This window comes from Neolamprologus multifasciatus, chromosome 10 (genome assembly GCF_963576455.1).
Source record: "Neolamprologus multifasciatus chromosome 10, fNeoMul1.2, whole genome shotgun sequence".
Lineage (NCBI taxonomy): Eukaryota > Metazoa > Chordata > Actinopteri > Cichliformes > Cichlidae > Neolamprologus > Neolamprologus multifasciatus.
In genome coordinates, this window is record NC_140448.1 from 23,496,190 (window position 1) to 23,524,015 (window position 27,826).

Genomic DNA, 27,826 nt, shown 5'->3' on the forward strand with positions numbered 1-27,826 from the left:
TTAAAATCAGTAATAGCAAACAGACAGATGGTTGAGCAGTATTCCTTCCTTATGTAACTGTAATAGCATCACCGTTTGTCAAAGGTCAAACTTCCACATAATATTTCTTTGAGTGAAGAAGCTCAAACAGATGTTCTGTTTCCAAGGTCGCCATATTGGAATCATTAAAACATGTCGGGAGCCACGTTTCTAAACTCAAGCTGGGAATTTCCCTCTTTTCCCCCTGTCAGCACAGGATTAGTCCGAGGCAGTTGGTGTTTTATAAAAGTAAAAAGAAACTGGGTGCGCAGGGATTATTTAGAGATCAGGTACGCCGGCTTCACCGGCTGTTTTATTTATCTGCCAGAGCAGCTCATTTGTCTTCTTTATTTATTTATTTTTAAATCCATTCTCAAAACTGCAGCGCTCTCGGATGCGTTTCTCCCCAGCGAGAGCTGACAAATGGCAGCGGCACAAGATAAATGATCAGAAGCGGGCCCGTCAGCAGCTCGCACGGCCGGGTTTGAGACGCGCCAGGATTCACGGTGCACGGCAGCCCAACGGCTTTGCTGCAGGAGTCAGGGATCTGTGTGGTTCTGCAGAAAAAGTTTCTACCACCACAGCACTGTAGAAACCCTGTCGTCTTCCCCACCATCACGTCATGGAAATCTGAATGTGTGTGTGTGTGTTTGTTTCGCTTTGAGAGAACAAAGGGGGCTGAATGTGGTTAGAGCAAATCCTTATCACCACAGCTCCACACAAACACACACACACTAGCGCGCTCCCTGCAGCTTTGCATTTTGACGGCATTCTCATGCCCATCTGCTTTCAACTTTCTCCATTCATGCGATGTGGTAACGGGCGCCTTTTGATGGTGAACTCTGACATTTAGAAATCACTTTCTATTGCACTCTTCCTGCCTCTCTCCCTCTCTAAATATGGCCTAGCGCCTTTCCTTGCGGTTAAACCCGGTGACTCATATCATATTCTGGTAATGATCATGGGATCCTGTTAACTGCTTTGATGCTGCACTCAGCGGTACACAAGTCTGCTTTTAAGTATAACACCTCACAAAGCACAGCAGGGTTACTGCTGATTGCCTATTAGACACATGTAATACGTTCGGTTCAGAACAAAAAGAAGTAGAAAACTGAAACTCCAAACTAATCGCTACGCAATTCTAATACTACTTTTGTGGTGCTTAGGTTAAGTGAAAGTGTCAACTCGCAGACTCTGTGTGTTAAATCTTTAATCAAAGGAGTTCATTCATTCATGCTAATAGCACTAATATAATCACGGGGGTGATTTTTTAAAACTCATTTTAAAGTCGAGTGGTATTCCCTGGTTTCAGTTATCAGGATTTTGTGTGGATGAAAGGATCAACAAGGTTTATAGCCTTTGCATCAACTATAGAAGCAGACGTTCACAAGTTTAGCTTAACATAAAGGTGCGAGAAGAGTTCAAAAAATGAAATCTTTTTAAAGATTTTAATGAGTTGCTTTATTTCACAAAAGGTCCGGTGTCCACAATTCAGATGAGAGTTATTATATTTTGAATTTTTTCATTTAAATTTGATTTATTCGGCTTTTCTTGTTTTGGTTTAGTTTCATTTTAATAGGGATCAGTATTTGTCAGGGGTTAAATCTAAGATACTCAGAAGAGATATGAAGATGTAGATTCCCTACTATTAATAATTATATGCATCCCTGGTCAGCTGCAACTATTCTATTGCCAAGGACCAAAATTAAAGATATTTCCTGCACAATATTGTATCAGATGTTTATCTTTATCTATTTTTTCTTTTCTTTTTTTTTATTATATCTCAGTTTTTCAAACCTGGGATTAGAGCTGTACTGCTGTCATTTCTATGACATCATATTAGTGTTGCTACAGGACTGTCATTTCAACTGACCAATAGGGCTTTTCAAGCCTTTCGGATAGAAGGGGCTATTTTAAACTACACTATGTTAAAGCTAAATTAAAAACTTCAACTGAAAACAGACAAAAAAAAAAAAAAAAAAAAAAATCATGTCTGACTTTTGTGTTTTCTTTTTTTAAACTTCTCTTTATCAGATTTTATACAGTACTGTTTGAATTTTGTTTTTTAATACAGCACCAAATCACATAACAGTCGCCTCAAGACAGTAAAGACCGTACAATACTACAGAGAAAAAATCTGACTCCTCGTGAGCAAGCATTCGGTGACAGTGGGAAGGGAAAAGTCCCTTTTGAAAGGAAGAAAGTTCCCTTACAGTCTGCTCTGCGATTCAGTTCTAATGTGATGCAGTCAACATTTAAATATAAATGACACAATTTCAGAATAGGGGTGCATAAAAGAAGAACGACAAACAACTAAAAAGCAGCACACACACACAAACGAGCATGAACGAAGAAAAATTGGTTATCACAAACCTGGATACAAAGACATTTGTTATGGACATTCCCATGTAAGCAGGGCCCATGTCTTACACAACTAGCATATTTAAGCTTTCTTAACTTCAAGTAGGTCATGACATCCCTCAGCCATCTCATATGGGAAGGGAACACGAGACCTTTCCAATTTTAAGGATAAGATGACGAGCTAGCAGGAAAGCAAACTTTGCCCTCATTCTCAAATCCCTGTCACTGAAGCTCTCACTATATCCTTACACATCACTGCATTTATTCATTAGTTGTCATTAAACCCTGCCTCTCTTTCCACAGTGTGTTTTTTTGTCCTGTCTCCGCCCCTTCACCCCTAACCAGTTGGCTGCTCCTCCCTGAGCCTGGTTCTGCCAGAGGTTTCTTCCTGTTAAAAGGGAGTTTTTCCTTCCCACTGTCGCCAACTGCTCGCTCAAAGGCTCTCATTTGAGCTCTCATTTGTAGGATCTCTGCCTTGTAATATAAAGCATCTTGAGGTGACAGTTGTGATTTGGCTCTATATAAGCAAAAGGGAATTAAACAACAGCACGACTGGTCAGCTGCTATTGTCGTCCTGGAGCAACACAGACTGACGCTGTAGTAAGCCAATCTGACACTGTTGTGATGCACATTGCGTGTCTAACAGAAACCACCCTTTTGCCATAAACGCACAGAGACTCACAATGTGCAAATGGTGGCATTTACATTGCTCTGGAACTGACCTCCTTCACGTAGAGACATCCACATACTGCTATTGTTCGCTGTGTCCATTTGTGTCCCTGCTCATTGACCTCAGTGTGAATGTTGCATCTTCACTAAAGCCTGCTGACATTTACCATCCACACTTTATTCACAGATAACTCTCTCTGACTGTTCCTAGGAGGAAAAAGAAGTGCATTCGCTACCTTCAAGGAGGAGGCTGCCCCAGCCCAACTTCTTCAGATTTAAGTGCTATAGACTCTCCCCCGTCCCCTTCTCCCGCCCGACACCGTCTCTTCCAGCACCAGCGGCCCCCCTCCCCGGGCTGCTCCCCGCCGCCCACCTCCCCTTCGGCGCGTCTCCCCTTGTCTCCGCCAGCGTATACACTCTCACACACGCGCTTAACTCCGGAGCAGTCTGCCGGCAAACGCGGGGACCTCCGCACGCTCGCAGCAAAGCACCCCCACGCACACCCGGAACTGTCCAGCAAGCAGACGCACAGCCCGTCAGTGCTGTCAGCCGCCAAGGCCGCAGGACTCTCTCTCAAAGTGCTAACGGAGACCCAGTGATGGCTGTGGTCTGCTCACATCAACAACCCCCCGCACTCCTCAGCTTCCTCCAGAGCCGTTACGATCATCCTCATCAGCTGACATCAGTTTTATGTACACCCCCTCCCCCTGAGGTTCATTTGATGTTACAGAAAAAGGAGCGAGTTGAAGGCATCGATCCCTCCCCTACTCCACCCTATCCTCAGTAGGACAGTAGCTGTCTCTTAGTTCAGAGGCTGGATTCTTCAATATCTGCATTTTTACGGTCACAAAGTCCTTCTCAAAGAGATCTGTCACGTGACATTACATTAAGCTGACACAAGCCAATTTGAAGGATCCAGCCGCTGAACTGGTGACCAAAAATCCACCAGCTTTAGAACACATAGTAGCGAGCAATGCTAAAGTGCATGCAACAACAAAACAATAAAAAAATGATTGTGGTTCTTTGGCTCCACCTGCTGCAGTTAAAACTCAACTGAAGTGATTATCATACCTTATGGATAAGTAACTCCATAGCGATGACAATCTGACATACTTTTACTCTTAAAGCTTCACCATCACATCCATCTCCTGGAAATGTTATCACCCATTTATAAGAACCACAAGAGGGGAGCAAGGACCAACTGCCACCCAACCTGACCAGCAGAACCTCAGATTCCAAGAGGCATGGATTCACTTTCAATAGCTGCCACTTCACAGTCTGACTCTAAGTTTCCCCTTTTTTTCCCCAAACATTTTTATGAATACTTGTGCAGCTTCTTTGACAAAAAAAATATAAATATATATATATATATATATATATATATTTCCAGCAGTTTTAAAAAGAAAATTCTGAAGTTCACATTACTTTTAGGCACTTTCAGGCTGTCAATCTATGGCTTCACCAACTGTTACATTGTTTGTGTTTTTGCATAATTAGTGGTATTTTTTTGTATGAATCTCATGATTTTTAAGGTCAGGCTTTCTACAGGTGGGAATCCCTCAGAAGAGTGTTGTCTTTTTTTAAGTCTTGTTTTCCTTTGAACATTTTCCAGCGCAGCAGATTAAACTGAGACCAAATGGGTACTATTATATTGCATTGTGTTGTAAAGTTTTATAATTAAGCTTTTATATGGTTTTATGTAAAAAAAAAAAAATTTAAAAAAAGTTTAAAAAATATTCTTTTAAAAAAAAGTTAGTTTCTACCATTTCTTAAAGCAATACATTTGTTTGTCTTGTGCAAAGTTTTTTTTGTCAAGTGTCATGGTCTTACTCTGCATTTTTTACAGCTAACGTAACAGACATTTTGATTTTCTTAATAAGGCTTTAATTTTCCTTTCTGCTTACAGCTTCTAACTCTGTGGACAAACTGTAGGCTGAGTTTTTTGTACAGCAATATAGTTTCCCTCCACCAGAGAGAGCTATTGTGCTAGAAGTAGTTGCAATAGTGGCAGCACCTCAAAGATGTCCAGCTTTTTATTTTATTTTATTAATTTCTTTTAAATGCCTTTGATGTGTTACTGTGTTTTTGATTGTTGTAATAAAGTGTTTTGACTATCTGGTCCATGATTCCTTGAGATTTAGACCCCCACCAACCACAACTAAAAACAAAAAGTGACAGACACCATCCATTTAATGTTTTATTTACTCCTTCAGTATGTTTGAGCATCCCAAAAACCAGCATCAGAGCTTAACTGGGAAAAGTTTTCAATTCACTACAACAGGGCACGTGTTACCCAACGCTGCGTGATAACACAAGTACTTCGAGTCCAGGGGGACATTATGCATTTAAAAACAAAGTAATCATTCTACCTCAAACTTCACTTTTCCTATAAACGTCTCCTTGACATGGTTTCACAAAATGGACACATTTACAGAGCAAAAAGAAGAAAACAAATTCACCCTCGCATATCCATTGTCAAAAAATGCATTTTATTCATTCACTTAACCTAAAAGAAAACAAAATGTCAAGTTTAAAAAACAAAACAAAAAGCCAGAGCAGTTAATAACAGGGGGAATCTGAGGAGTCTTCGAATCTTTAAAAGGATACAAAGCCGTGAAACCAGGACCATTTATTTTATGTCAATACACAACGTGAGTGTGCGCGAACAGAAGAGAGCTTTGCTTTAAATTAATGACACCACACAGGCAAGTTAAAATAGTCATGCTATTATCAGAAATTAAGGAAAAGTGATGGTGGTGGGGGAGCGAGGGATGTGGCTCTAAATATACTAAATGTAAATATTAACAAGTATGAACAACGCCAGTGCAACCAGTTAGCAGAGAGAATCCTTTTCAGTGTGGTAGTGTTGGCAAGATCTTCCTCTTATTTTTCTTCACACCACTGGTTCTCTTTGCGTACCTGTGGAAGAGAGGGACAAATTAATCATCCACAAAGGTGTGGAATGCAACTTTGTGATCACCATTTTAATCCCATCCGCAACATCCGAGTGATTTCTCGTTGCTTATGAAAGCCTTTTGTTTTCTGACAGACAGCTGATGGGTTGGAATAAGTACCTGGGCTTCCTCCTCCTCTGTGAAATCATTTTTGATGTTGAAAGTCTTCCTGATCTCCTCTGGGGTTTTGCCTTTGATCATGTTGGCCACCGTCTTGCAGGTGACATCTAACAGGCCTTTGATGTCCAAATAGTTGGCGGCCTAAACAGAAAACACGGAGCTATGAATGAGGAGCTGCAGGAGGGAGGGAGGCGGTGAAAGAGCACACAAGGACAACTGATACCTCAGCAACACTTAGATCTCAGAACCCAACAAAGCATATTGTGTTTTGGATTTGTTATTTACACCTGAATAAAGTAAAAAGTGTAGTTTGAATTACCAATCAGTCTGATGAGGGATGACTGTTATCCCTGAAAAGCATTTATATACAATTTAAACCCCACACGACACTCCTTTCCCATGATCCTTAAGTAAATTACCCTGTAGAAACAATTTAGCCTTACATATGCTGAGCAGTGATCGCTTAATAAGACTTCTGTATTGATTTTCATAAAGCACAGGAGCAGCTGCTGTGCTCTTCTGAACCCCTTCCTCTCAGCCTTTGTGCTTGTAAACATATTCAAGTCACGGGGGGTGGGGTCAACTCAGGTTACTGACGCAGGACCATTGCTTTCATTTCCACGAAGCTACAGACACACCACCCATTTATCCATCTCTTCCAGGCATTGCTAAGGTTACATTTTACATGAACTCCAACATCACTCCATGTTGTTTCACACATTGAGAAAGGTGGAGGGGAATTTTTTTTAAATGAATAAATGAGTCTTTCCAAATCCCTCCCTCTTCTAAACACAGTTGCCCAAACCACCAGACCTCCAGCTGTTGCTAAGCAACATTTGTGTCTTGTTTGAACTGGCCACTGAGCGAAATAAATAAAGTATAAGAAATAATTTTTCTAAGAAAGATTAAGCATATTAAAAGGACTACAAGAGAAAATAAACACTATATACACAAAGGTGCATAAAAGTGATTACTATTTATAAAAAAAAAGGAAAAGAAAAAAAAAAAAAAAGCCACTATATATCAACTCCAGCTGCTGACTCTGGATCAGCACCCCAGAGAGCCAGACCACTTCCATTTAAACCAATTCTGCTACAGCCAGTAGGATATTTCACAGACCTGTGACAGGTCCTTGTAGATTCCAGTAGATTTTGCCAACTGTGAAGTTTGAATACATAAAGAAAAATAAATGCCATTTCCACAGCTCAACTATATGAATGCACGCTGCTCTCCCTCTCTCTCTCACAAAGACTACTTGGAGTGGTAAAGATATCTGAGCATATTAAGGCAACATTTAGCCCACAGTGTTATCTTTACATCTAATATTACCAGTCTGTGACCCACCAAGGCTGGTGATGTAACAGCAGATTTTATAGAGGATTCAACTGGCCTAAAATTCTCAGCATGAGAAAACTATACAACGAAGCTACAACACTATAAATGCATTAATTCACATAAGTATTTGGACTTCTCAGTGTAAAGCACAACCTTAACATTTAAAACCTCAAGCAAAAAAAATGTCAAGACTTTTGAGACTTTTGTTTAGCAGAAGAAAAAAAAACCCACACACAGAGTGCATGAGAAAAGCTTTTGCCTCCTGTGGTCAATACAAACAAATGTGGAATAATTCCCTTAATTGTAATGCACAACATCAACTTTCCTTCTACTTTGGTTTCTCTGCCTCCTGCCAGCTGAAGGTCTTGTTTTTACTGTCCGCCGCCACCACATGTCAAAAGTTGTTGGTAGGTTTGTTGAGCTTTTGACCCTAAGACCGCATCATAGTTCTGATGCGGCACCGAGAGCACTGTTGTGAAGCACAAACCATTAAAAAGTAGCTTCAGAGAAAAGCTTGTGTTCTTTTTTTGACTGTTTTTGGGAAAGCACCTGAACAGTTACGAAACAGCGATTAAAATCACACGACCAAAGTCCACAGCATAGTATTGTCTTTATAGCTTCTGATATCGTACCCTTTTGTCATTACGCCCAATAAAGAGAAGATAACGTTAAAAGTTGGGTGAAGTCCAGTGACGGGTTTCCTGCTGAATGGTATAAGAAATCTGGAAAAGAACTGATATCCTTACTCCACCTGACTTTTAGTTAGATTCACGCTAAACATGTGATTCCCTCTCTTGGAGGGAGGCAATTATCACAGTACTACCAAAAGCACAAACACAAAAGGAATACTGCCAAAATTACAGGCCTATATCAGTGTTAAATGTTGATTATAAAATCTACACTGCAGTCTTATCAAATAGGCTCCAGTCATTTATACCAGACCTGATAGATGAGGACCAAGCAGGTTTTGTCAAAAATAGACCGGCACAAGATTATATTAGAAGGACCCTACACATTATACACCAAATATATAAAGACAATATACCGGCTGCGTTGATAAGTTTTGACGAAGAAAAAGCCTTTGATCGAGAGAGAGAAAGGAGGAATGTCGCTTCCTAATTTAAAAGAATATTTTCATGCTGCACAGATACGCCAGATAACATATTGGTGTAGTGATGATTATGGGGCTCGCTGGAAGGATGTGGAGCTCTCCACACTCCATGTCCCAATTCAAACAAACATAGGTATAAAAAAAAGACGCCTGAATACATAACTAAAGACCAAGATAGGAACCCCATAATATCCTTTAAATTAAATATATGGTATGGCACAGTAAAGGGGTTGCTTTCGATGAAAAATTTAGACCAGGACAACCGGACTTTTTTTTTTTTTTTTTTTTTTAAACCAAATCACTGAGAAAGTGTGGTGTGAAACGTGGAAAGAACATAAAAACAACTCAATCATTAAAGTGGAGAGAATTCATTTGGGAAAAAAACTAATTTGCTATTTTATTACACCTAAGATTAAAAATAAACGAACCAATACACAACAACAGTGATGGAAGCTGTGCGGATGGAACGAACCAGATCATACACACATTTTCTAGAAATGTAGAAAAATTCACTTTCTGGGTCAAAATTCACTCAGCTCTGTGTGATATATTAGATTATATAATTCCCAGAACTTGCCTTGTTTTGTATCTTGGATACTTTGAAGGTGCTGTACATGTAAAGGACCGCTACTTGGCTAAAATTTTCCTTTCTGCAGGAAAGAAGGCCATCACCAAAAACTGGCTTAAGACAGAGGCACCAGGAAAGAAGCAGCGGGTAGCAATGGTGGAGGGCATAAATAAAATAAAAAGCAAAAAGAAAAAAGTTGGGTGAAGTGCAGCAGCTCAGGGCTCAGAGGAGGAGGATTAAGTGACAGACACATCAGTGGGATTATGTGACAGTCACTGCAAAGAAAGGGAGGGATACTTCACTGTAGCTAACTGCAGGGACACCATTGACAGGCTTGCAGTTTAACTGAGCATCTGTTAACCACTGTTTTTGTTCTCTTTCGTTTTAAAAAGGTCCTTTTTCTATTAAAACTGCTTCAATACAAATATAGACAACTCGGTAAGATCCATTTGCAATGATGTGATAATCAACCATGTGCAGGGGTTGCTGTTAAGGTTAGGTATAGGGCAAGGTTTTGCTTACACCTGTTAGTTGTAGTTCAATCCAAAGAAAATGCAAAATAATTCAAGTATGTTTACCAGAATGAGTTCAAACAAGGTGCCTTGGTCCACTTTGAGGAACTCCTGATCCCATACAGGGATGTCATCTGTCCTTTTCTCCTTGTTCTCATCGTCCTCAGGAGGAGGGGGGTCATCTTTGTGATGAGTGCACCACTGAATCACCTGAAAAAGAAAGACAGACAATAACAAATAAACACGTTGTTTTAACCAAGGTAACCCATTATGCACAGCACCCATCAGCTGTTTAAACTGCCCATTAAAGGTTTGAATACCAAAATTAAATGGCAATTCTTTGCCACAAATTAGGATCAATTCACACAGATTCCAGGTCGTTACCTCCTTGTAAGAGTGTAGGTATGAGAGTAGTAAGGAGAAAGAAAAAAAAAATCAGAACTTCTCTGTTGCCAAAAATGGGATTAGATGATTTGCTGGCATGAAAATAAAAAGGTAAAACTGAGGATGAGAAACAATCGCATTTTGTCCATTTTTCCAGGTCCACCTCAAAACTGTTCAGATTTTGTTGAAACCACATCTGAGCCCATTACTCTCAGAAAATACATCAGCAGCTCTTTCCAGCTATAACACTGTTACACTGTCCAGCTATAACACAAGTTTCCTAGATTATTACAATGTGCTTCTAAGATGTGGTTTGATTGACTGGCACAGAAGATCATTTCAGCTTATTCTTTCAGCTTTAGCCTGGCAGTGCTAAAATGTTAAAACTATAAGGGGAAGGCAACCAAACCCAATTCAAATTCTTAGGCGAGCTTATCCGCAGGACACAAAGTACCACTCTTTGCCACTTACGAGCTCTGCTTAGACCAGGGGTGGGCAATTTCAGTCCACGAGGGCCAGTGTCCCTGCAGGTTTTAGATCTCACCTTGGGTCAACACACCTGAATCACATGATTAGTTTGTTACCAAGCCTCTGGAGAACTTCAGGACATGTTGAGGAGCTAATTTAGCCATTTAAATCAGCTGTGTTGGTTCGAGGACACATCTAAAACCTGCAGGGACACCGGCCCTCGTGGACTGAGATTAATTATGGAGTTCCACAGGGTTCGGTGCTAGGACCAATTCTGTTTACATTATACATGCTTCCCCTAGGCAGCATCATTAGAAGACATAACATACATTTTCACTGCTATGCAGATGACACCCAGCTCTATCTGTCCATGAAGCCAGATAACACACACCAATTAGTTAAACTGCAGGAATGTCTTAAAGACATAAAGACTTGGATGGCCACTAACTTTCTGCTTCTTAACTCAGATAAAACTGAGGTCATTGTACTCGGCGCTGAAAAGCTTAGAAATATGGTATCTAACCAGATTCTTACTCTGGATGGCATTACCTTGGCCTCCAGTAACACTGTGAGGAACCTTGGAGTCATTTTTGACCAGGATATGTCCTTCAACGCACATATTAAACAAATATGTAAGACTGCGTTCTTCCATTTGCGCAACATCTCTAAAATTAGAAATATCCTGTCTCAGAGTGACGCTGAAAAACTAGTTCATGCATTTATTACTTCCAGGCTAGACTACTGCAATTCATTATTATCAGGATGTCCAAAAAACTCACTGAAAAGCCTTCAGTTAATCCAAAATGCTGCAGCAAGAGTACTGACAGGGACTAGAAGGAGAGAGCATATTTCTCCTGTTTTGGCTTCCCTTCATTGGCTTCCTGTTAAATCCAGAATTGAATTCAAAATCCTGCTCCTCACATACAAGGTCTTAAATAATCAGGCCCCATCTTATCTTAATGACCTTGTAGTACCATATCACCCTATTAGAGCACTTCGCTCTCGCTCTGCAGGCCTACTTGTTGTTCCTAGAGTATTTAAAAGTAGAATGGGAGGGAGAGCCTTCAGTTTTCAGGCCCCTCTTCTGTGGAACCAGCTTCCAGTTTGGATTCAGGAGACAGACACTATCTCTACTTTTAAGATTAGGCTTAAAACCTTCCTTTTTGCTAAAGCATATAGTTAGGGCTGGACCAGGTGACCCTGAATCCTCCCTTAGTTATGCTGCAATAGATGTAGGCTGCCGGGGGATTCCCATGATGCATTGAGTTTTTCCTTTCCAGTCACCTTTCTCACTCACTATGTATTAACTGACCTCTCTGTATTGAATCGTATCTGTTATTAATCTCTGTCTCTCTTCCACAGCATGTCTTTATCCTGTCTTCCTTCTCTCACCCCAACCGGTCGCAGCAGATGGCCGCCCCTCCCTGAGCCTGGTTCTGCCGGAGGTTTCTTCCTGTTAAAAGGGAGTTTTTCCTTTCCACTGTCGCCAAAGTGCTTGCTCATAGGGGGTCATATGATTGTTGGGCTTTTCTCTGTATCTATGAAGCGCCTTGAGGCGACATTTGTTGTGATTTGGCGCTATATAAATAAAATTGAATTGAATTGAATTGAATTGACTGAGATTGCCCACCCCTGGCATACCTCTCACCATATACAAAAGTCTACATCATCTTCGAGGACACCATCACAGGCTAGAAGCTAGCGCTTTCATTTAAATTTGCCTCCCAACTACAACCACGAGCAAAGCCCAAAAATTCAAGGCACACAGATTCTATGGCCTCTTCTTCCAAATTATTTTTTAGATTAGCAAATGATTATATGGCCAAACAATTTCTTCTAACCCTGACCACCTAAAGTCATGAGAGGTAGCTTTAACACTGCTTTCTTCGGACATTTATTCATTTTAAATCTGTGGACCAGTGTTTACTTGCTTTACCAAAGAAAGTCATTCACTCCCCCTCTCAAATTTACATCTTCCTTCTTATCAATCGGAACCTTTGTGTCAAGCCACACAACAGGCTCCACCTTAAACTTTGGTAAATATAATTTGCCTATGTATGGGAAATTAGTGTGTACCAAGTAGGTCTGCTGATAAAGTAAATAAGCAGCTCATTCATCACTTGTTCATATTATAATAAACTAAGGTTGTAAGAAAACTCCAGGGCATTTGCCTCACAACATACACCATTTGGGAAGCATGGATCTAAAACATAACCTTCTCCAGAGCAGGCGAGATGAACGCCATTAGTTAATAGCATCTCAGGAAGCAAGGAATCAACCCCTCCCACATCCAACAAAACACCACCCACACAGTCTGTGTGTGAACAAAAAACCCATTGGACACTTCAATATGTGCATTCTGTACCTTCTTGAGGATGGCAGCATTCACGTTAGGAAGGGGAACTGGATCATCATCTCCTTCATCATCCATTCCCAAATCTGTCAAAGATTCAAACATTACACATTTGTAACCTATGTCCATATTATGGTTTAATTAAGTGAAGTACTATAAACCCTATATTTGTGAACTGTGGGGTGTCCTATTTATGGCAGTTGTGACTTGATAACCAAAACGTTTACCGTGGTTCAACACTTACCTTCAAGCATGGTCTTAATGGTGACAGACTGTTTGGCTATCTCAACGTCCACCTCGAAGATTTCCCCATCAGAACTCTGTAGTTTTATTGTGGGCATTATCTATAAGGCAACACGTTAAGATATTAAAAGCCTGTGCAAGGAGACAACACTTCTGAAAACAAACTTACGAACCTTAGTAGTAAACACGCATTAGCAACAGCTATTCTACGTCTGGGAGTTAATTTGTCAGCTATCGCAAGAAAGATCGTTTACATGATTATTAGTCGAATACGGTAATAATATCCCACTACATAAATAACTAAAAATTACCTGTGCGGACCCTTAGTATTAGAAAAATAAACTCAAAACAAACGTTAAAGCTTACCTCAAGCTAACAAACGATTAGCTACCGACGACACAGGCTAAACAGCGGCAATGCTAGTCGAGCAGCTACCTTTTATTTGAATACAGTTTATAGACAACTGAAGCTGGTGCGTGTTATTACTTAAAACACATAAAAGTTGGCTTCGCTGCTTTTTGCTCAACCATAATATTTTAATATTATCGGTTAAAATTTAGGCTAACCAGGAAGCTAGCGTTACCATGCACAATGTTATAGCTAAGCTAACGCCTAATGTCGACGTTAGTTGAGGCCTCTTAGCAGCCACAGCGAGGCTCTTCAAATAAAGACACAAGCAAAATTAAACAAAGAGCAGTTCATCCCAAGCTGCAAAACTCAACCTGGGCTAACTAAGCTACGTACCGTGACTGTTTTAACGCTAATCCAGAGGTCAATTTCCTCTGTAGTCAGCAGCAGCACCCGACAGACGCGCAAACACAGACAACCGGTGGTAGTCCCTGGACCAACCTAAGAGCCTGAGCCTACCTTCCGGCGACTAATACGCCTTTTTTCCTCGAGGGGAGGGGTTAAGTATGGGCTCAAATTATCCACCCTTCTTTGACTGGTAATCTCAGGGTCTTTCTGCCTTTGATATTCTGAAATATCCCAAGTCTCTTAAATTATCCCAAGATATATGTATAAGTATAATGTGATAGGCATGTTAGGTTTGCATACTTTTTCCCCGTATATTAGCATAGAACAGGATAGCCCTTTATTGTCATTGTACGTGTACAACGAAATCGTGGGTGCTCCACACCAACTGTGGCGGACAACAAGAATAAAAAGCAAACAGAAGAAATATATACAGCCAAGAGGGAATGTATACAAAACAGTATACAATATACAAAACAACTCACACATTAGAGAGCTAGTGTTTGTTGACAGTCCGAATGACCCAGGTGAAGAAGCTGTTTGTGAGTCTGGAGGTGTGGCCTCCACTGATCTGAGGCACCGATCAGAGGCCAGCAGGTCAAACAGGTGGTGAGCGGGGTGCAAGGGGTCACCTGTCTTGGTTTTCCTTAGACAGGATGAGCTTGTGATGGTCCACAGGGGTGGAAGAGGGCAGCCAATTATATTTTGGGTGGTGTTAATTACCCTCTGGGCAGCCTGTTCTCAGTTGTGGCCTCTGCCTACCCAGGCAGTAGGAGAGCATGCTCTCCACTGAGGAGCGGTAGAAAGCCAGCAGCAGCTTCTACTCCAGGTTATCCTGGCTAAGGACAAGGAGGAAGTGCAGCCACTGCTGGGCCTTCCTTACCAGGATGTTGGTGTTGTGGCTGTAGGTGAGATCAGCAGAGATGTGGGTGCCCAGAAACCCAAAGATGAAGACAGATTCATCCTGTTCTCCATTTATAATGAGAGGGTAGTGGACTTGTCTATGCCTCCTGAAGTCCATTATGAGTTCTTTTCTTTTAAGGACTTTCAGCTTCAGGTTATTTCCTGACCACCAGCAGGACAAGTGGTGGTCTCAAACTGAGCAAAGAAGGTGTTGAGCTCCTCTGCAAGTTTGAGGCTGCTGTTAAGGGTTGGAGGGCTCTGGCCATGTAGTTGGCGAGGGCTTGGATGCCTCGCCACACTTGGTGGGGGTTGTTAAAGCGTACATTGGCCCACTTTAATGCTGTCCTACCTTTTCTAGACTGTTTTTTACTAAGACAGTCTAGCAAAGTCTCAAACATTTGAGATGTTTAACATTGCTGTGTAATTATAATCTTTTTCTTCTGGTCGTTCCCTTTAACAATCTGCTGAGCATCATCTCAATCATCACCCCAGTATCCTGTCCTGTCAGAAAAACCCTGTGTTTTTCTTCCTTGTCTGTGGTCTTGCTCTTTTGTTGCTGCCTGGGAGCTCCCTATTCATCATGCTTTGTCCTGTATATCAACTCTGTCTTCTCTGCACATGTCCAAAAAAATGCTATCTTAAATATAAAGATATTCACGAATTTAAGATTCACTTGGGATAGATTATATTAAATAAGCCTTGTTTCATACAGTAATTTTCAAAATTAAAACCCTGCGTGTGTTATTTATCAAACCGCAGCGTTTATTGTAGTATTTAGAGCTACCATTGGATGGCGCTTTTCCCCTATTACGGATCCTCTCAAGCGGTTTCCATGGTGCGCTCAAGTGTTCATTGAAAGCCATCCTTGAATTGATTCCACTTAATTTCAAAATAGTAAGTCATCACAGCACTTTAGCTGCAGTAGGACACACACAAAAATGAACAGTGGGTGTTATGACAGCTAAAAACTTTAATTTAAAAATAAAAAGTCAGATACAGTCAAAATTTTAATAAATTGTGATGTATTAGTTCTATAAGCATCCAAGTTCATAAAAGATCACTTATCTTTGGGGATATTAATTCTTCTTTATAGACAACAGGTTGTATACCAGAATGAGAAGGGCAAGCTTGGTTTCCTCAAAAATCAATGGATGCAGCAAAATAATGAAGATTTTCTATCACTGAGATGTAGTGACTGCCGTTCACTGTACTGTGGTTGGCTGGGGGAGCAGCAGCTTTAGAGCTGAGATACCAACTGAGTAAATTAACTGCCTGGCAAGGCTAGCTCTGTAATTAGCAGCAAACTGGACACTTTTGAAGCACTGGTGGAGAGCAAACCATCATGGAGGATTCTGACCACCTTCTCTAACAGACTGTTTCAGCTCTGCTGAGACAAGGACAGCCATCGGAAGTCTTAGCCACATGCTATCACCTTCTATAAAACAGTGATATCTGGCTGAGAGGCATCTGCCAGATTTTATTATTGGCTTTGCATCCTCACTTAAATTGCTATAATAAAAAATAATTCACCAAATATGAGATAAAGTACTTATCATCATAAGTAAAACACTTCTAATTAGCATTCCTAAGAGATAAAAGATTAAAAAAAACTAAAAAAAAAACTGGGTGCTCACGTTCATACTTGAAATTCATCGCTGGGAAAAATGCAAAATTGTGGTAAATTTTGGCATCAATGTAAATTGAAATTTAATCCCAGGACAATGCAAGGACAGTGTAATTCAAACCATAACACTGTTTTATATGAGGACAAACAAAAACACAAGAGCATATTCACATCAAGAAGCCACCTTCGTCTTTATTAATAAAATTGTTTGGTTAATACAGATGCTGTAGCTCAGAGGGAGTCAGTGAGCTGAAGTGGATGAACACTCCATGTAATCTTAAACACCAAGCTGTGTGACTGCAAAAAACAAAACAAAACAAAGCAAAAAAATTTAATTAATTAAAAAACAAGAACAAGAAACCTTGTGTAGAGCTTGGGTTGGGAAGAAGAAAAAAAAAGGAAAAAACAAACAAACATCTGTAGTGTGAAATCTTTTCCATATTTGGACATATGTTACATTTCTTTTCATTTACAAAAGTGCAAACAGATCACGTTCAGATCTACTCAATATAAGCCATGGCGCGTGGGACTCAAACAGCCGCATTCAGAGTAGCAAAATTTATGTCTTGGACCTCGGTGCCATCAGTCCAGCTACACAGTAACAGGAAAGGGAATTTAAACATTTCTGTTTTGTTTTTTCCATATAATGGGAAGATTCGCAATACAAGTCCTCGGCAATGGATATTGTTATGATTATGGCACACACTTTTTGGTCCATCCTCAGACACGGACATTGTTTTTTGCTAAATGCTTAAATAGTTGTTTTTTTCGTGTGTGTTGATATACAATGTGTACCGGTGTGCCTCCTGCTCCACCGCAAGTCTTTCACCCTCCCAGTTCATGTTGTCTTCAGTTGAAAGTCATACTGTACAAATGTCAAAGGGCGATCGAGTTTACAGGAAGTAGTCTGGGGTGCGGCGAGTGACGTGGGGCTCCCCTCTGCGAGGCGCTGGATCAAACTGCAAGCTGGGTAGAAGGAGTAGAAAGAATAAATACGATTTGTTAACCACTATATGTTTTATATAAAATTACAGCCAAAGCTACCAGAATGCATTGTGCCTTAGACTTTACAGGGTTTAAAATAAAACCTAAAGGATTTAAGACTTTTCGGTACTTACAAAGAGTATTTTAGGGTGTCGTCTAGTTCCATGATTGCCGCCTGGTTGCCGCAGCGGTAGCAGTAGTTGGGAGCGCTAAATATTGTCACAACGTTCCTCTCGTGGCACCAGTTGTAACCCTGAGGGAGGCAGATGCATTATTCACTGGAAATGTATAATTCAGAATAAACTGCAACTCTAATGCAAATCTAAAACTGAACTCGCCCTTGAACTCTGTATGACTGGTCGATGGTGATATAACCATTTTGTTCCGTTGTTCTCTGTAGCAGCCAGGCTTTCATCTCCATTTTTTTGTACGGTTAGTGCACTTCCAAAGGTTGGAGGAGCTATTTATCGTAACGGCTCTTTGTTGCAGTTAAATTCATATTAGCGTGCTGACTGCCGGTTGGAAGAGCCGTCTTTCCTGAGCTTATTCACCCTCAGCAGCAGATGGATTATTTGTATGCACATCAAATGAGCCAGTGACATACCTCCATAACCAGCTGGTGGGCACGGGACACCAATGTGAGGCGGTTGGCGTGGTTGAAAGTCTCCGAAATGTCCTGACCAAATGTATAGCCGGCTCCTCGCGGAGAGATGCCCCAGCCACCGCGGTCATCCGGGTCCGACCACAGCAGGTCACACATGGGACCCTACAGGAGACAAGGAGGAGGAAACAAATTGGTTTATGGGCTGGATGGACTTAAACAGCCACTCTTTTTAGCTCAATTTAGCTTTCAAATATTATAGATTTATTTAAAATGTCATTGTTACCTCATGTGGCACTTCCTGTAAACGGTCCAATGCCCTAATGTGATCCAGTGTATCTATGGATGGTGACAGGCCTCCATGAAGGCAGAAAATCTAGAGGGAGAGGAAGGAAAACATGAATCTAATTAATATTTCCTCTACTAATGTTTGATTCTTTCAGAACATTACGCTTACATATGTGAAACCGAGTTTATATTCTTACCTGAGAGTCTACCAAGGCAGTGAGGGGGAGGTAATCGAACAGGTCTGTGAAGTACTTCCAAACATTGGCGTTACCATATTTCCGTAGACACTCGTCATAGAAGCCATACACTTGCGTGATCTGTCTGCTCTCGTGATTCCCTCTGAGGATTGTGATGCGCTCCTGGAAGCGTACCTGAGGAAAAAAATAAAAAATAGCAGAGAAAAGATCTGAATGTTATTTTTTATTCTCATTCAAATAATTAAAGGAATACATTTCAGGTTTAGACAAAGTCAAATGTCAGAACATATCACTTACCTTTAGTGCTACTAGTAAAGTGACGGTTTCTACAGAGTAGTACCCTCTGTCCACGTAATCTCCCATGAACAAGTAGTTTGTGTCTGGAGACTTCCCTCCAATCTTGAACAGCTCCATGAGGTCATGAAACTGGCCGTGCACGTCTCCGCACACAGTCACCGGACATCTCACCTCTTGAACGTTTGACTCCTTTGTCAGGATCTCCTTTGCCTGGTTGGAAAAAAGAAATAATTCAATAAATAAATCTGCCTGATTCAGGGTTTGGAAAAACAAATGATCCCCACTATCGAAACATGTCAAAAATGTACAAGTCTGAAATACCAAAAGGCAGCTTGGACAAAGCAACACTGGCCTAAGAACATTTTCAGTTTTATTCATTTAAACCTGCCACTGATTAGTTCCAACACAGAGGAAGTCATGTGATCCGTTAATCACATGCACAATACAATGTAATTTCCAGGGTCATTCTTTGTTCTTTATTTGAGAGCTGGACAATTTCCTGACATCCCCACTCCCCAATTTCCACATCAGCCTCCGGGGAATCCATTAAGATGCTACACAGTGATTATAGTATAAACCGAAACACCACCACCAGAAGCTCTCTATGGATGTAAGCCTCTAAAATGCGTGTATGTGTGTGCGTGTGTCTTTTATTAATTTCCTGCAGGTCTGGCTTGCAGTGCTTGGAATTGCAGCTCTGGCTGCACGGCAACATTTCCCAAAAAAATCAATTAGTGTGATGCTTCACAACCCAAAAAAATGATTGGAGACTGGCTGCTGCCACTTTCTGGATGGAAAAACACTTGGTTTGCTCTGATTATTCATTTAAGAGGACTCAACCAAAGCCAAAAGTGCTGTAGCAATGCAACATGACCGCTACAGCTAAAAGTAGATGCGATGAGAAATGTTATTCTTAGACATAGTTCAATCGACTCAGAATTCACCGTGAAGCAGTCGAAAACCTGCCGCTGCTGAGCCTGAGTCACTGTGTGGCCTACAGCTAATGCTTCTGGAGGTGGAAAAAAATAGGATACTGCTGTCTCATTCAATGCACACAGGAAAAATACACACCAAAAACCTGAAGCTGATATTTTATTTGAACAACCACTTTTTGGAGCCTCTCAGTTCAGAGCAGGGTTTTCTTTCGGGGAAGGGAAATGTGTATTTTTTTTCCAGCTTAAAAATATACCCTGGCATTCTGTGAATCATTTTCACCAGCCAGCTGCCTGCTTGTTATGCGGTCTTTAGCTGCAGTTGCCAGATTAAAACAAAACAATAGGGGAACACTTTAAACAGCATCAATACTAAATCTGGACACCCACAACAAGCCCTGTTCCTGGAGTCAGTCTAACGTGGCTCTCTTCCAGCCACGAAAGCCTAATGTTTTGTCAGCGACGCAATCTGAGCAGCCGTGCATACTGTCCCCTTTAAACAACAGGGTGAGAGAGAGAATCAACAGAGTCAGAGTGCTATAGCTGGCCTGTCAACAGCAGATGGGACAAACCCAGAGTTAAAAGGATGGAGTTGCATCGCCGCACAATGCTGACCTATATAAAGCACGCCCCTCCACGTGCCCATACTGCCATGAGGCAGGAGGCTTTTCAGTGACTGGGCTTAGCTTGGCAGGCTGACCGCTGTTTCTGCCTTTAAAGCAATTGAGCTGCTAAGGCCAAGAGAATATTCTCGATGTCTGCATTCAAGTCAAACAGCGGTAAGTTTTCATCCCAATCTCACGCCAACCCCTATTAGTGGCGTGAGGGGAAATAAACAAGCAAACAAACACGCACTTTAAGTAGGCCAGGTCAGGCTGTCTGGGATCGTCTTTACTTTTCACCGCTCTGCACTCAATTTTTTTCATTTCCTTTGCTCACAGTTTCAGTTTAATTAAGCACAACATGCAATTCAAACACTGTATAACTGGAGAAGAGCTAAAAAGACTAAATTAGTCTCGCAAAATCACGCAACAGTGATAGGAATCTAAACAGTTTTTTGTTATTGAGCACAATGACTACTATTCACTTTCCCAATAAGGCAGATGAGAAATATAAATTTAATAAAGAAATAAAATGTGTTATTTCCTCAGCCTTGAGGTTATCCACCATGTCTGAGGAACTCTCAGTTCCTCCAGCTAAAATAGTTTCAATAAAAACAGCAACTGCACAGATAAAATAAATTAGACTTTTACTACTATATTTTTTTTTACTCAGAAGCAACCAAAACAAGTATTTCAATAAGGTAAATAATACAAAAAAGATAGAAGCACAATTAAATATGAAATATGAACTCTTTCCCACAAAGAGACGGCATTTGACGAGCTCCTCTGTATGCTTCATGACGAGTTTTGACACCTCATTATTTCTCAATAAACATGTGGTTTGATAACCTTTAAAAGAGTTTCTGGGTTTTTCCAACAATAGCTGCATAGGCAGAGATGCAAACCCAGTCATTTTGTTCTATAACCAGGCCTCAAATATGTCAGGCACAGCTCAGTTAAGAAAAGAGCTACGAGGACTGTTATCCACCGACACATCAAGGTTTTCCACCGAGTACATACACAATGAAATGTGATGAAATCACAAAAAGATATGTGAGCCTTTGGCTTCGTATTTGTGACCGACCCACGAGCGTCTGCGTTCTTCCATTTATCATTTGAACACTCTTAACAAGTTTTTGGGTGTAACATTTGATCTTGGGCTCTGTAACCTTACACTAAAGTCGATGTGTAATGTGTTCAGTGACGTATCAGGTGTCACCTCTGCGTAAACTGATAACTTGATTAACGTAATGTGCTTTCTCTTTATAGCTTTACGCACACAAAGAAGGGTGGGGTGCCTGTCAATATCCTTCACAAAATGTCACTTTTATCACCTGGGATTAACTTCCGATTAAATATTACATAAACTGTAGAAGCTAAATCAATACAGTGTCACTTGATGTTAGGACTTTTCACTTCTCGCAATTTGAGATCGGATTTAGTGAAATCCACAAAACACGGTGTGTGAGGCAACTGTTTATCCACGAGATGTCCAGTAACAGTATGTACTCTGGAAACCAGACAAGCTGTGATTGTGAAAAAGGATGACCACACTGATTACTCAAGCACCTCGTCCAAAGTACAGGCCACACCTGCCACGGAGAGCAAACTCTGCCCAGATTACGACTGCACTCAAGGCGCAGGACGGCCTGCGTTCAACAAAGTGCGACATGAAGTCAGCAGTTTATGTCAGCGAAATCAGTCATCAGTGTGGAAGAACCAGCCAAAGGCTCACCTGCAGACAGCTTCAGGTGAAATAAATCTGACAGCTCTGCAAGACTGTAACCACAAGCAATGACCTCACTCCTGATTTATGGTAGCTGAATGTTATGCATACTGCCGACCTCACCGAGTGAAACCACTGTAAAAATAATTAACACGAGCAGCAGACAAATGGTGGCAGGTTATGTCCGATTTCATTGGCATTTCTGCTATGACAGTATGAATTTTGATGACATGTATTTCACAACTCATTTTGCCTTGGATGCACTCACAAAGATCACTGAGCAAACATCCATTTCTGATGTTTTTTTAATGAGTCAACCAGAGATACGCAGTGACCTCAGTTGCCAAAGAAAGCTTTATTTGCTCTGCTGACTTCAACAAAGATACAAAAAAAGGTCAAGCAGATGACATCAGTTCTAACAAGTGGGTCAACTGCAGCAATGTGACCAAATGATTGCATCACTGTGGCACACTTTAGAGGTCTCTACGCACCTGCGTCATTGCATTTCTTATCTACCCTTAAAGATGGTTCACCCAACGCAAGATTCAAGATGAAGTAGACCAAGTTAACATGTTTCAAAAGATAAGAAAATGACTGTGGCTGACTACAGCCAAAATACCAAAAAACACACGCTATACAAATATGGCTTAAATGAAGTAGAACCAAAGTAGCACAAAAACAAATAAATAGAATAGAAAAAAAGAGGCCAATCCAAAAAATACATAAATCTACATATAATACAATAAGGAGCTTACAATATTACACACAGAAACCATCTCTAGATGATTATGTAACCCTTTAATAGGTTTACTTTTGGCCAAAGGAAAAAGCAGAAGGTCATAAAAAGGTTAACTCTCCCCATCTGTGACACATTTAATCACATTTTCTCTGAAAAATTGACAGCAACATCAAACCAGTATCCAGTAAGCAGACCCCAGTCTGCAGTCACCTAATTCAAACCTGGCTTAGTGCTAAATTTTCAAACCAATGACCTTACTTCTGTGAAACAAACAACTTTTGCAACAACATCCAGACTCTTAAGAGTGTGGAGCCTACAATAATGCAAACTGGGGAAACAATTAATCACGTTAAACAGAGGAACACTTCAAAGCATTGCCTCTCAGCACACTGACACCAGGCTGAGGCTCTGGTATGACCGGACTTCTTGTGAGACAACTGGAAGGACAGATTACACAGCACATCTCATTCCTCTGCACCCACACGCATCCCCAAAACAGACACGGCCTCTATCTGAGTCACAATGAACAGTGTTATCCTGAGTCACACACTCTGATCCCCTTAGCAACAAAGGCTTTCACAGTGTTAGTGATGCAACTCACAATCAATCATATCCTCGGCTATTTTTAAAATCCGGGAGGATGTTGTGTGGGAGGGGTGGACGGACAGATACAAGTAGACAGTGTGGAGAAACTGGGCTCCTGACAATGATACAGCCCCCCCACCCTCAGCTGCTTTAATGGCATCTTTGCTCCATTAGGAAGGAAACAGGAAAGAGGAACGCTGCATCATTTGTGCAGCTCTTCCATCTACAGCACATGTGCCGTATCGCCGATGTATCACTCAATTATTAGCTGTTTCCTGATATACCAATATCAGTATTTATTACAGCTGATATACAGAGATTTAAAAAGCAAAGAGGAGGCAGGAGAAACACCCTTCAACCATGTTATAAGTGTTGATGTGGCAGCCTGCGACTCCCCTGTCAGCAACACGTGCTTGGAATGCCACAAACATGACAGCTGGCTGAGTCTGGCGGAGAGTATACGGGCAATTTATGACTTATTATGACAAGTAAACAAACTGAATTATCATAATATCTCAGTAAGGATTTATTTAAAGGAAAATCTACAGTTACAGTTGGAGAAATCTTTTTTTGTGTGTCTGTAAAGAAAAGACTTGCTGAGATATCACATTTTAAATCCCTGAATATTGTCATCACTCTCAAAAATCCTATATCAGTCGGGATCTAATGTGCTGTGCCAGTATAGCTGTCTTAACAAGTGTTCGCAAGATCTGTCTGTCTTTGAGGTAGTTTTTTTCTGTATGTTGAACTATGTGTTAAATCAAAGAGGCTAGTATAAACAATCACTGTGTGCTTTCCAACTAACTCCATTGATAAAAAGGCCAATTTATATGCCCAGCTAAGCACTGACCACCACCACCACCTTCCCTCTAAGCCCTATGGAAAGGATCCAGTCCCTTTTTGGGATCCTGATACACAGTGTAATGAGCATTTAAAACTACTGGGACTCAAATGGAAACAAATATTGGGATTAACGTTCCGCTTGAGAATACCAGACCTTTAAACTTCAGCACACAGAACTCCAAACATGGTAGAGGGCCCAGTCTTTGTATCCTTTTAAAAGTCAAGGAGGGGGGGCAGAGCTGCAGCATAAAAAGAAAAACAGACTCTGAAGACTGTCCAAAAAGAAAAGAAAAAAAAGAAAAGAAAAAGCCTCTTCTGTCAGCATAAAGCCTAACAGCAAATTTATAATATTCACTATATACGCTGTCAAGTTATGGTGTCAGTCACTTGACTTCTGACACATAAATCTAACAATCAGAGGACAGGGTGTCAATTCTCCAGCAGGGGGAAGCCTAAAAATGGACCATGGCCCAAGGCGGCAACAATATATAGCACACTTTGGGCAAGAGAGCTTTCTAGAAAACAGAAATCATAGACAGATCAAGATCAGGATTAAAAAGCACAAAAAACAAATCCAAAACCCCAACAAAAAGAGTATTAATTAAAACAATCTGAGGAGAGAAAAGTGGTAAAATGTTTACGAGTAAATGCTCCTTTACAACCAGACATCCAGAGCCGGAAATCAGCACAGAGCAGAGAGATTGGGGTTAAGCTCAGCTCAGACCACAAAATCAAATGGCCAGTTATCAACCAAAGCAGAAGCATATGGGCATAACAACACTCATAACAAGTTAATTAAGGTTAGTTTAAAAAAAAAAATTTTAATAGTAAAGTAAGGAACCACCTTACACCAGCTTAAAGGTCAACTTCACACTGTGATGATAACATCAAAGGTCAGTGTCTGAGGGAAATTACCATTAAGTCACTTTTCAGCTATTTTTAACTAATTCTATGTTTCCAAAGCTGAATGATGCAACGCAGTGATGCAAAAAAGTAGAGCAAAGGACTAAGGAACTCAAATTGAAAATTACAATTCGGGCCACGCATCACTTTCATCCATTAGGTCATGTTTAAGTTTGAAAACCGCCCACATTATTGCCTCGAACAAGTCATCCTCTCCATTTATAGACATGAGTAAACAGAAGGTTACAGATAATGGACTCAGTTTCCTGACTACCTGTGAGAGCTGCTGAGGGGCAAAAAAAGCACCACACACACAATCAGCTGGCAGTTTATTAGGCACATCTAATTAAAAACTAACAAGATTATGACTTTGTGGAAATTGCCTTGATTGAGACTTGCAGTGTTTTAGGAGACTGCAGTGTCTGCTGTTGCCGAATTGTGCCGAATTACAGGTGTTTCTCTCATTTAGACTAGCCCTCATTCAGGGTGTTTCTTGGCTTAAAGGGTTTTTCTTGTCATTCTAACATTTGATGTGAAACAAAGTTTTGCACTCAGCGAACAAGAATGAGAACACCCAAGAACAACACATACAGAAACAAGGAGCAGGATATACATTTGCATTGTAATTTAGCATAAATAAGACGTGGTGGACAGTGCAGAGCCCAGTGGTTTCTCATGTTATCTTTGGCTGGGAGCAGCAGAGACTATAGAGCACATTTAGGGCACTGATGGGGCTTTGGCTACATAAACAAACATTATTCATCCACATATAGTGAAGATAAACAGACTGTGTTACCTTAATTAACAAGTCTGAGCAATTTGCTATTTTTTTTTTTTTTTGGGTCATTGGATAACCAAAATTATTAAGCTTAAGTATTTTAAGCTCGACTAAACTAAGCCCCACTTAGAAATAACTTGTTATAATTGGATGGCCAAATGTCTTAAGTAGGTGCCAACTTTCTTTCTTTCTTTTTTTATTGCAGGGAAAAAACCCTCCTCGTTGATATAAATTGACTGGCTGGATTTATTACCCTGTGCCGAGAGCTATACAGTAAGCTTTTCCTCACCTTTTCATTGCTCCAAGTGGCTGCACCTAAACTGGATACAATCAACCTTAATAGGCTAAATAAAAGGACCCCAAAAGCCTGACTTTCTCACAAGAAATCAACTTTATGTCTTTCCATTTTGATGCCAACTGGCCACATTTTTCCTTTACTATTTTCCAACAGCTTCCATACATAAATACTGAGGCATAAAATGAGGCAGAGCACTTCCACTCAGTAGCACGGCTAAAAGAGATGCTGCAGTCACTGTCAGTGTGAATGAGCAGGCTGTAAATGTGGTATGTGACTTGAATTCAAAGCTTGTGGGTCATTCTGGCAGCACGGTAAAGCACCAAGAAGCCCGAAAACTACCACATGTAATTTCTTATTTAGCGGTGTAAAGCTGTTTAAACAGAACAGAAGTCTGGGGCAACTCGTAATGATTGTCAAATCCATGCACAACGCAGTGAAATGTACACTATAGACGCCATTTTAAGAATGTCTGGAAGGCGGCGGTGAGGAGGGAGAAGACGTTAGCAATAAGTTAAGGGAGGGAATTAAAAAATAAAATCTTACCTTTTCACATAGTGTTTTTACTTGTCCCTCGGACAGCTGCTTGCATTCATTGAGCTGCTCGATCCACTGATCCAGTTCTTTCGTAAACGCCTTTTCGTCCATTTCTGTGTGTTTTCGGGTTTGCTGCAGTTTGTCACGTTAGCTAATTCGGGTTAGGAGACGACTCTCCCAGAGGTTACCGTGTCTCGAGGGCTTACAAAACGGCCACAGCAGAAGCTAATCACTCTCTTACTAACAGGCGCATGTATCGCTAACTGCCAGATCACTGTGATGATTTGACTGAATTGAAACTGGGAGAGGGAGGGAGAGGTGACAGTTAAGGATCCACCCTTGTCGAGCCGCTGGCGAGCAAATAACAAACTTCCGGTTGCGCTTCGAAATAAAAGCTTCTTGGCGAACACGTTCTGAAATACACCCTTACCTAAAAGAAAAAGAAAAGAAGAACTTGCTAGGCTTAAACATAACAACAATGCAACTAGGAAAAACTAGCATCTGGCAAATAATCGAAAAAAAAATAAGAGCTTTTAATTGACCACCTTTTACAACTTTTCTACGTATGTAAATTTTAATTTTATGTAAACAGCTCAAGTAAACATGGTCTGAATAAATTTCTGCCACACTCTGAAACTTACACAGTGACAAAGGTTGGTAAATATACATAACATATATCCCAGAATGTCGTCTATTATGGTAGATGTTTGAGGATATATTATTTTTATGATGATGATGATTGTTATTATTATGTGAAGATTGCGTCAGACTAGGGTATTGTTGAAAAATCTAATAATTTCCGGTATAACGCTGTGTGGTCTACCTTTACTAAAAACAGAGCGCCGCCCGAAACAAATAGCAACCAGAGGCCTATGAAGGCTACTCACTGATTGGTTCGCTGAGCTGCTTCCTGTGCAGTTTCATTGGCTCGCCGTTTATTGGGGACGTTACTAACAAACCAAAGAGAATACGTCATGGCTCTGCGAAAGCATGCCGTGCATTTCGCGTTGTGGCTATGATGTCAGTGTTTTATCTCCTTGTTGTCAAGGCCAAAAAATGTAAACAAAACAAAAGACAGCGTTGTCTTTTAACCACGCTTTCTTTAACAGGCTTACCTTCCGCATTGTATTAATTCCTCTCAGT

At 40.7% G+C, this 27,826-nt stretch overlaps 3 protein-coding genes across 5 annotated transcripts in view; 1 reads left to right on the top strand and 2 right to left on the bottom strand.

The window, feature by feature from the left end:
* The window catches only part of tcf7 (transcription factor 7), a 75,559-nt gene extending 69,962 nt beyond the window's left edge, over positions 1–5,597 (top strand). For all 3 annotated transcript variants that reach the window (XM_085174380.1, XM_085174381.1, XM_085174382.1), the window contains one exon: positions 3,260–5,597. In XM_085174380.1, coding sequence (XP_085030506.1) covers positions 3,260–3,647 — 388 coding nt within the window. In that variant the 3' untranslated portion in view covers positions 3,648–5,597. The remainder of the gene's footprint in view (positions 1–3,259) is intronic.
* On the bottom strand, positions 5,233–13,996 carry skp1 (S-phase kinase-associated protein 1). The gene is made up of 6 exons (XM_085174385.1): positions 13,841–13,996; positions 13,098–13,197; positions 12,866–12,939; positions 9,715–9,858; positions 6,123–6,263; positions 5,233–5,967 (listed from the first exon to the last, which is right to left on the bottom strand). Exons 2-6 carry the CDS (start codon positions 13,192–13,194, stop codon positions 5,932–5,934), a joined length of 492 nt encoding a protein of 163 aa, XP_085030511.1. The 5' UTR covers positions 13,195–13,197; positions 13,841–13,996; the 3' UTR covers positions 5,233–5,931.
* Positions 13,997–16,542: 2,546 nt separating this feature from the next.
* On the bottom strand, positions 16,543–27,033 carry ppp2cab (protein phosphatase 2 catalytic subunit alpha b). Its single transcript, XM_085174384.1, has 7 exons — positions 26,693–27,033; positions 18,744–18,953; positions 18,447–18,620; positions 18,248–18,337; positions 17,965–18,126; positions 17,495–17,613; positions 16,543–17,342 (listed from the first exon to the last, which is right to left on the bottom strand). The coding sequence occupies exons 1-7, from the start codon at positions 26,792–26,794 to the stop codon at positions 17,270–17,272; spliced, it is 930 nt and encodes a 309-aa protein (XP_085030510.1). The 5' UTR covers positions 26,795–27,033; the 3' UTR covers positions 16,543–17,269.
* Positions 27,034–27,826: the final 793 nt, after the last annotated feature.

Coding starts and splice junctions, on each gene's coding strand:
- ppp2cab (XM_085174384.1), bottom strand. CDS start 26,794: ATGGACGAAAAGGCGTTTACGAAAGAACTGGATCAGTGGATCGAGCAG. Junction 18,954..26,692: donor TAAAAACACTATGTGAAAAG/GTAAGATTTTAT, acceptor TTTTCCAACCAG/GCAAAGGAGATCCTGACAAA. Junction 18,127..18,247: donor TACAGGAAGTGCCACATGAG/GTAACAATGACA, acceptor TGTCTCCTGTAG/GGTCCCATGTGTGACCTGCT.
- skp1 (XM_085174385.1), bottom strand. CDS start 13,194: ATGCCCACAATAAAACTACAGAGTTCTGATGGGGAAATCTTCGAGGTG. Junction 9,859..12,865: donor ATGCTGCCATCCTCAAGAAG/GTACAGAATGCA, acceptor TTTCTTTTTCAG/GTGATTCAGTGGTGCACTCA. Junction 6,264..9,714: donor CCTTGTTTGAACTCATTCTG/GTAAACATACTT, acceptor TTTTCTGTTTAG/GCCGCCAACTATTTGGACAT.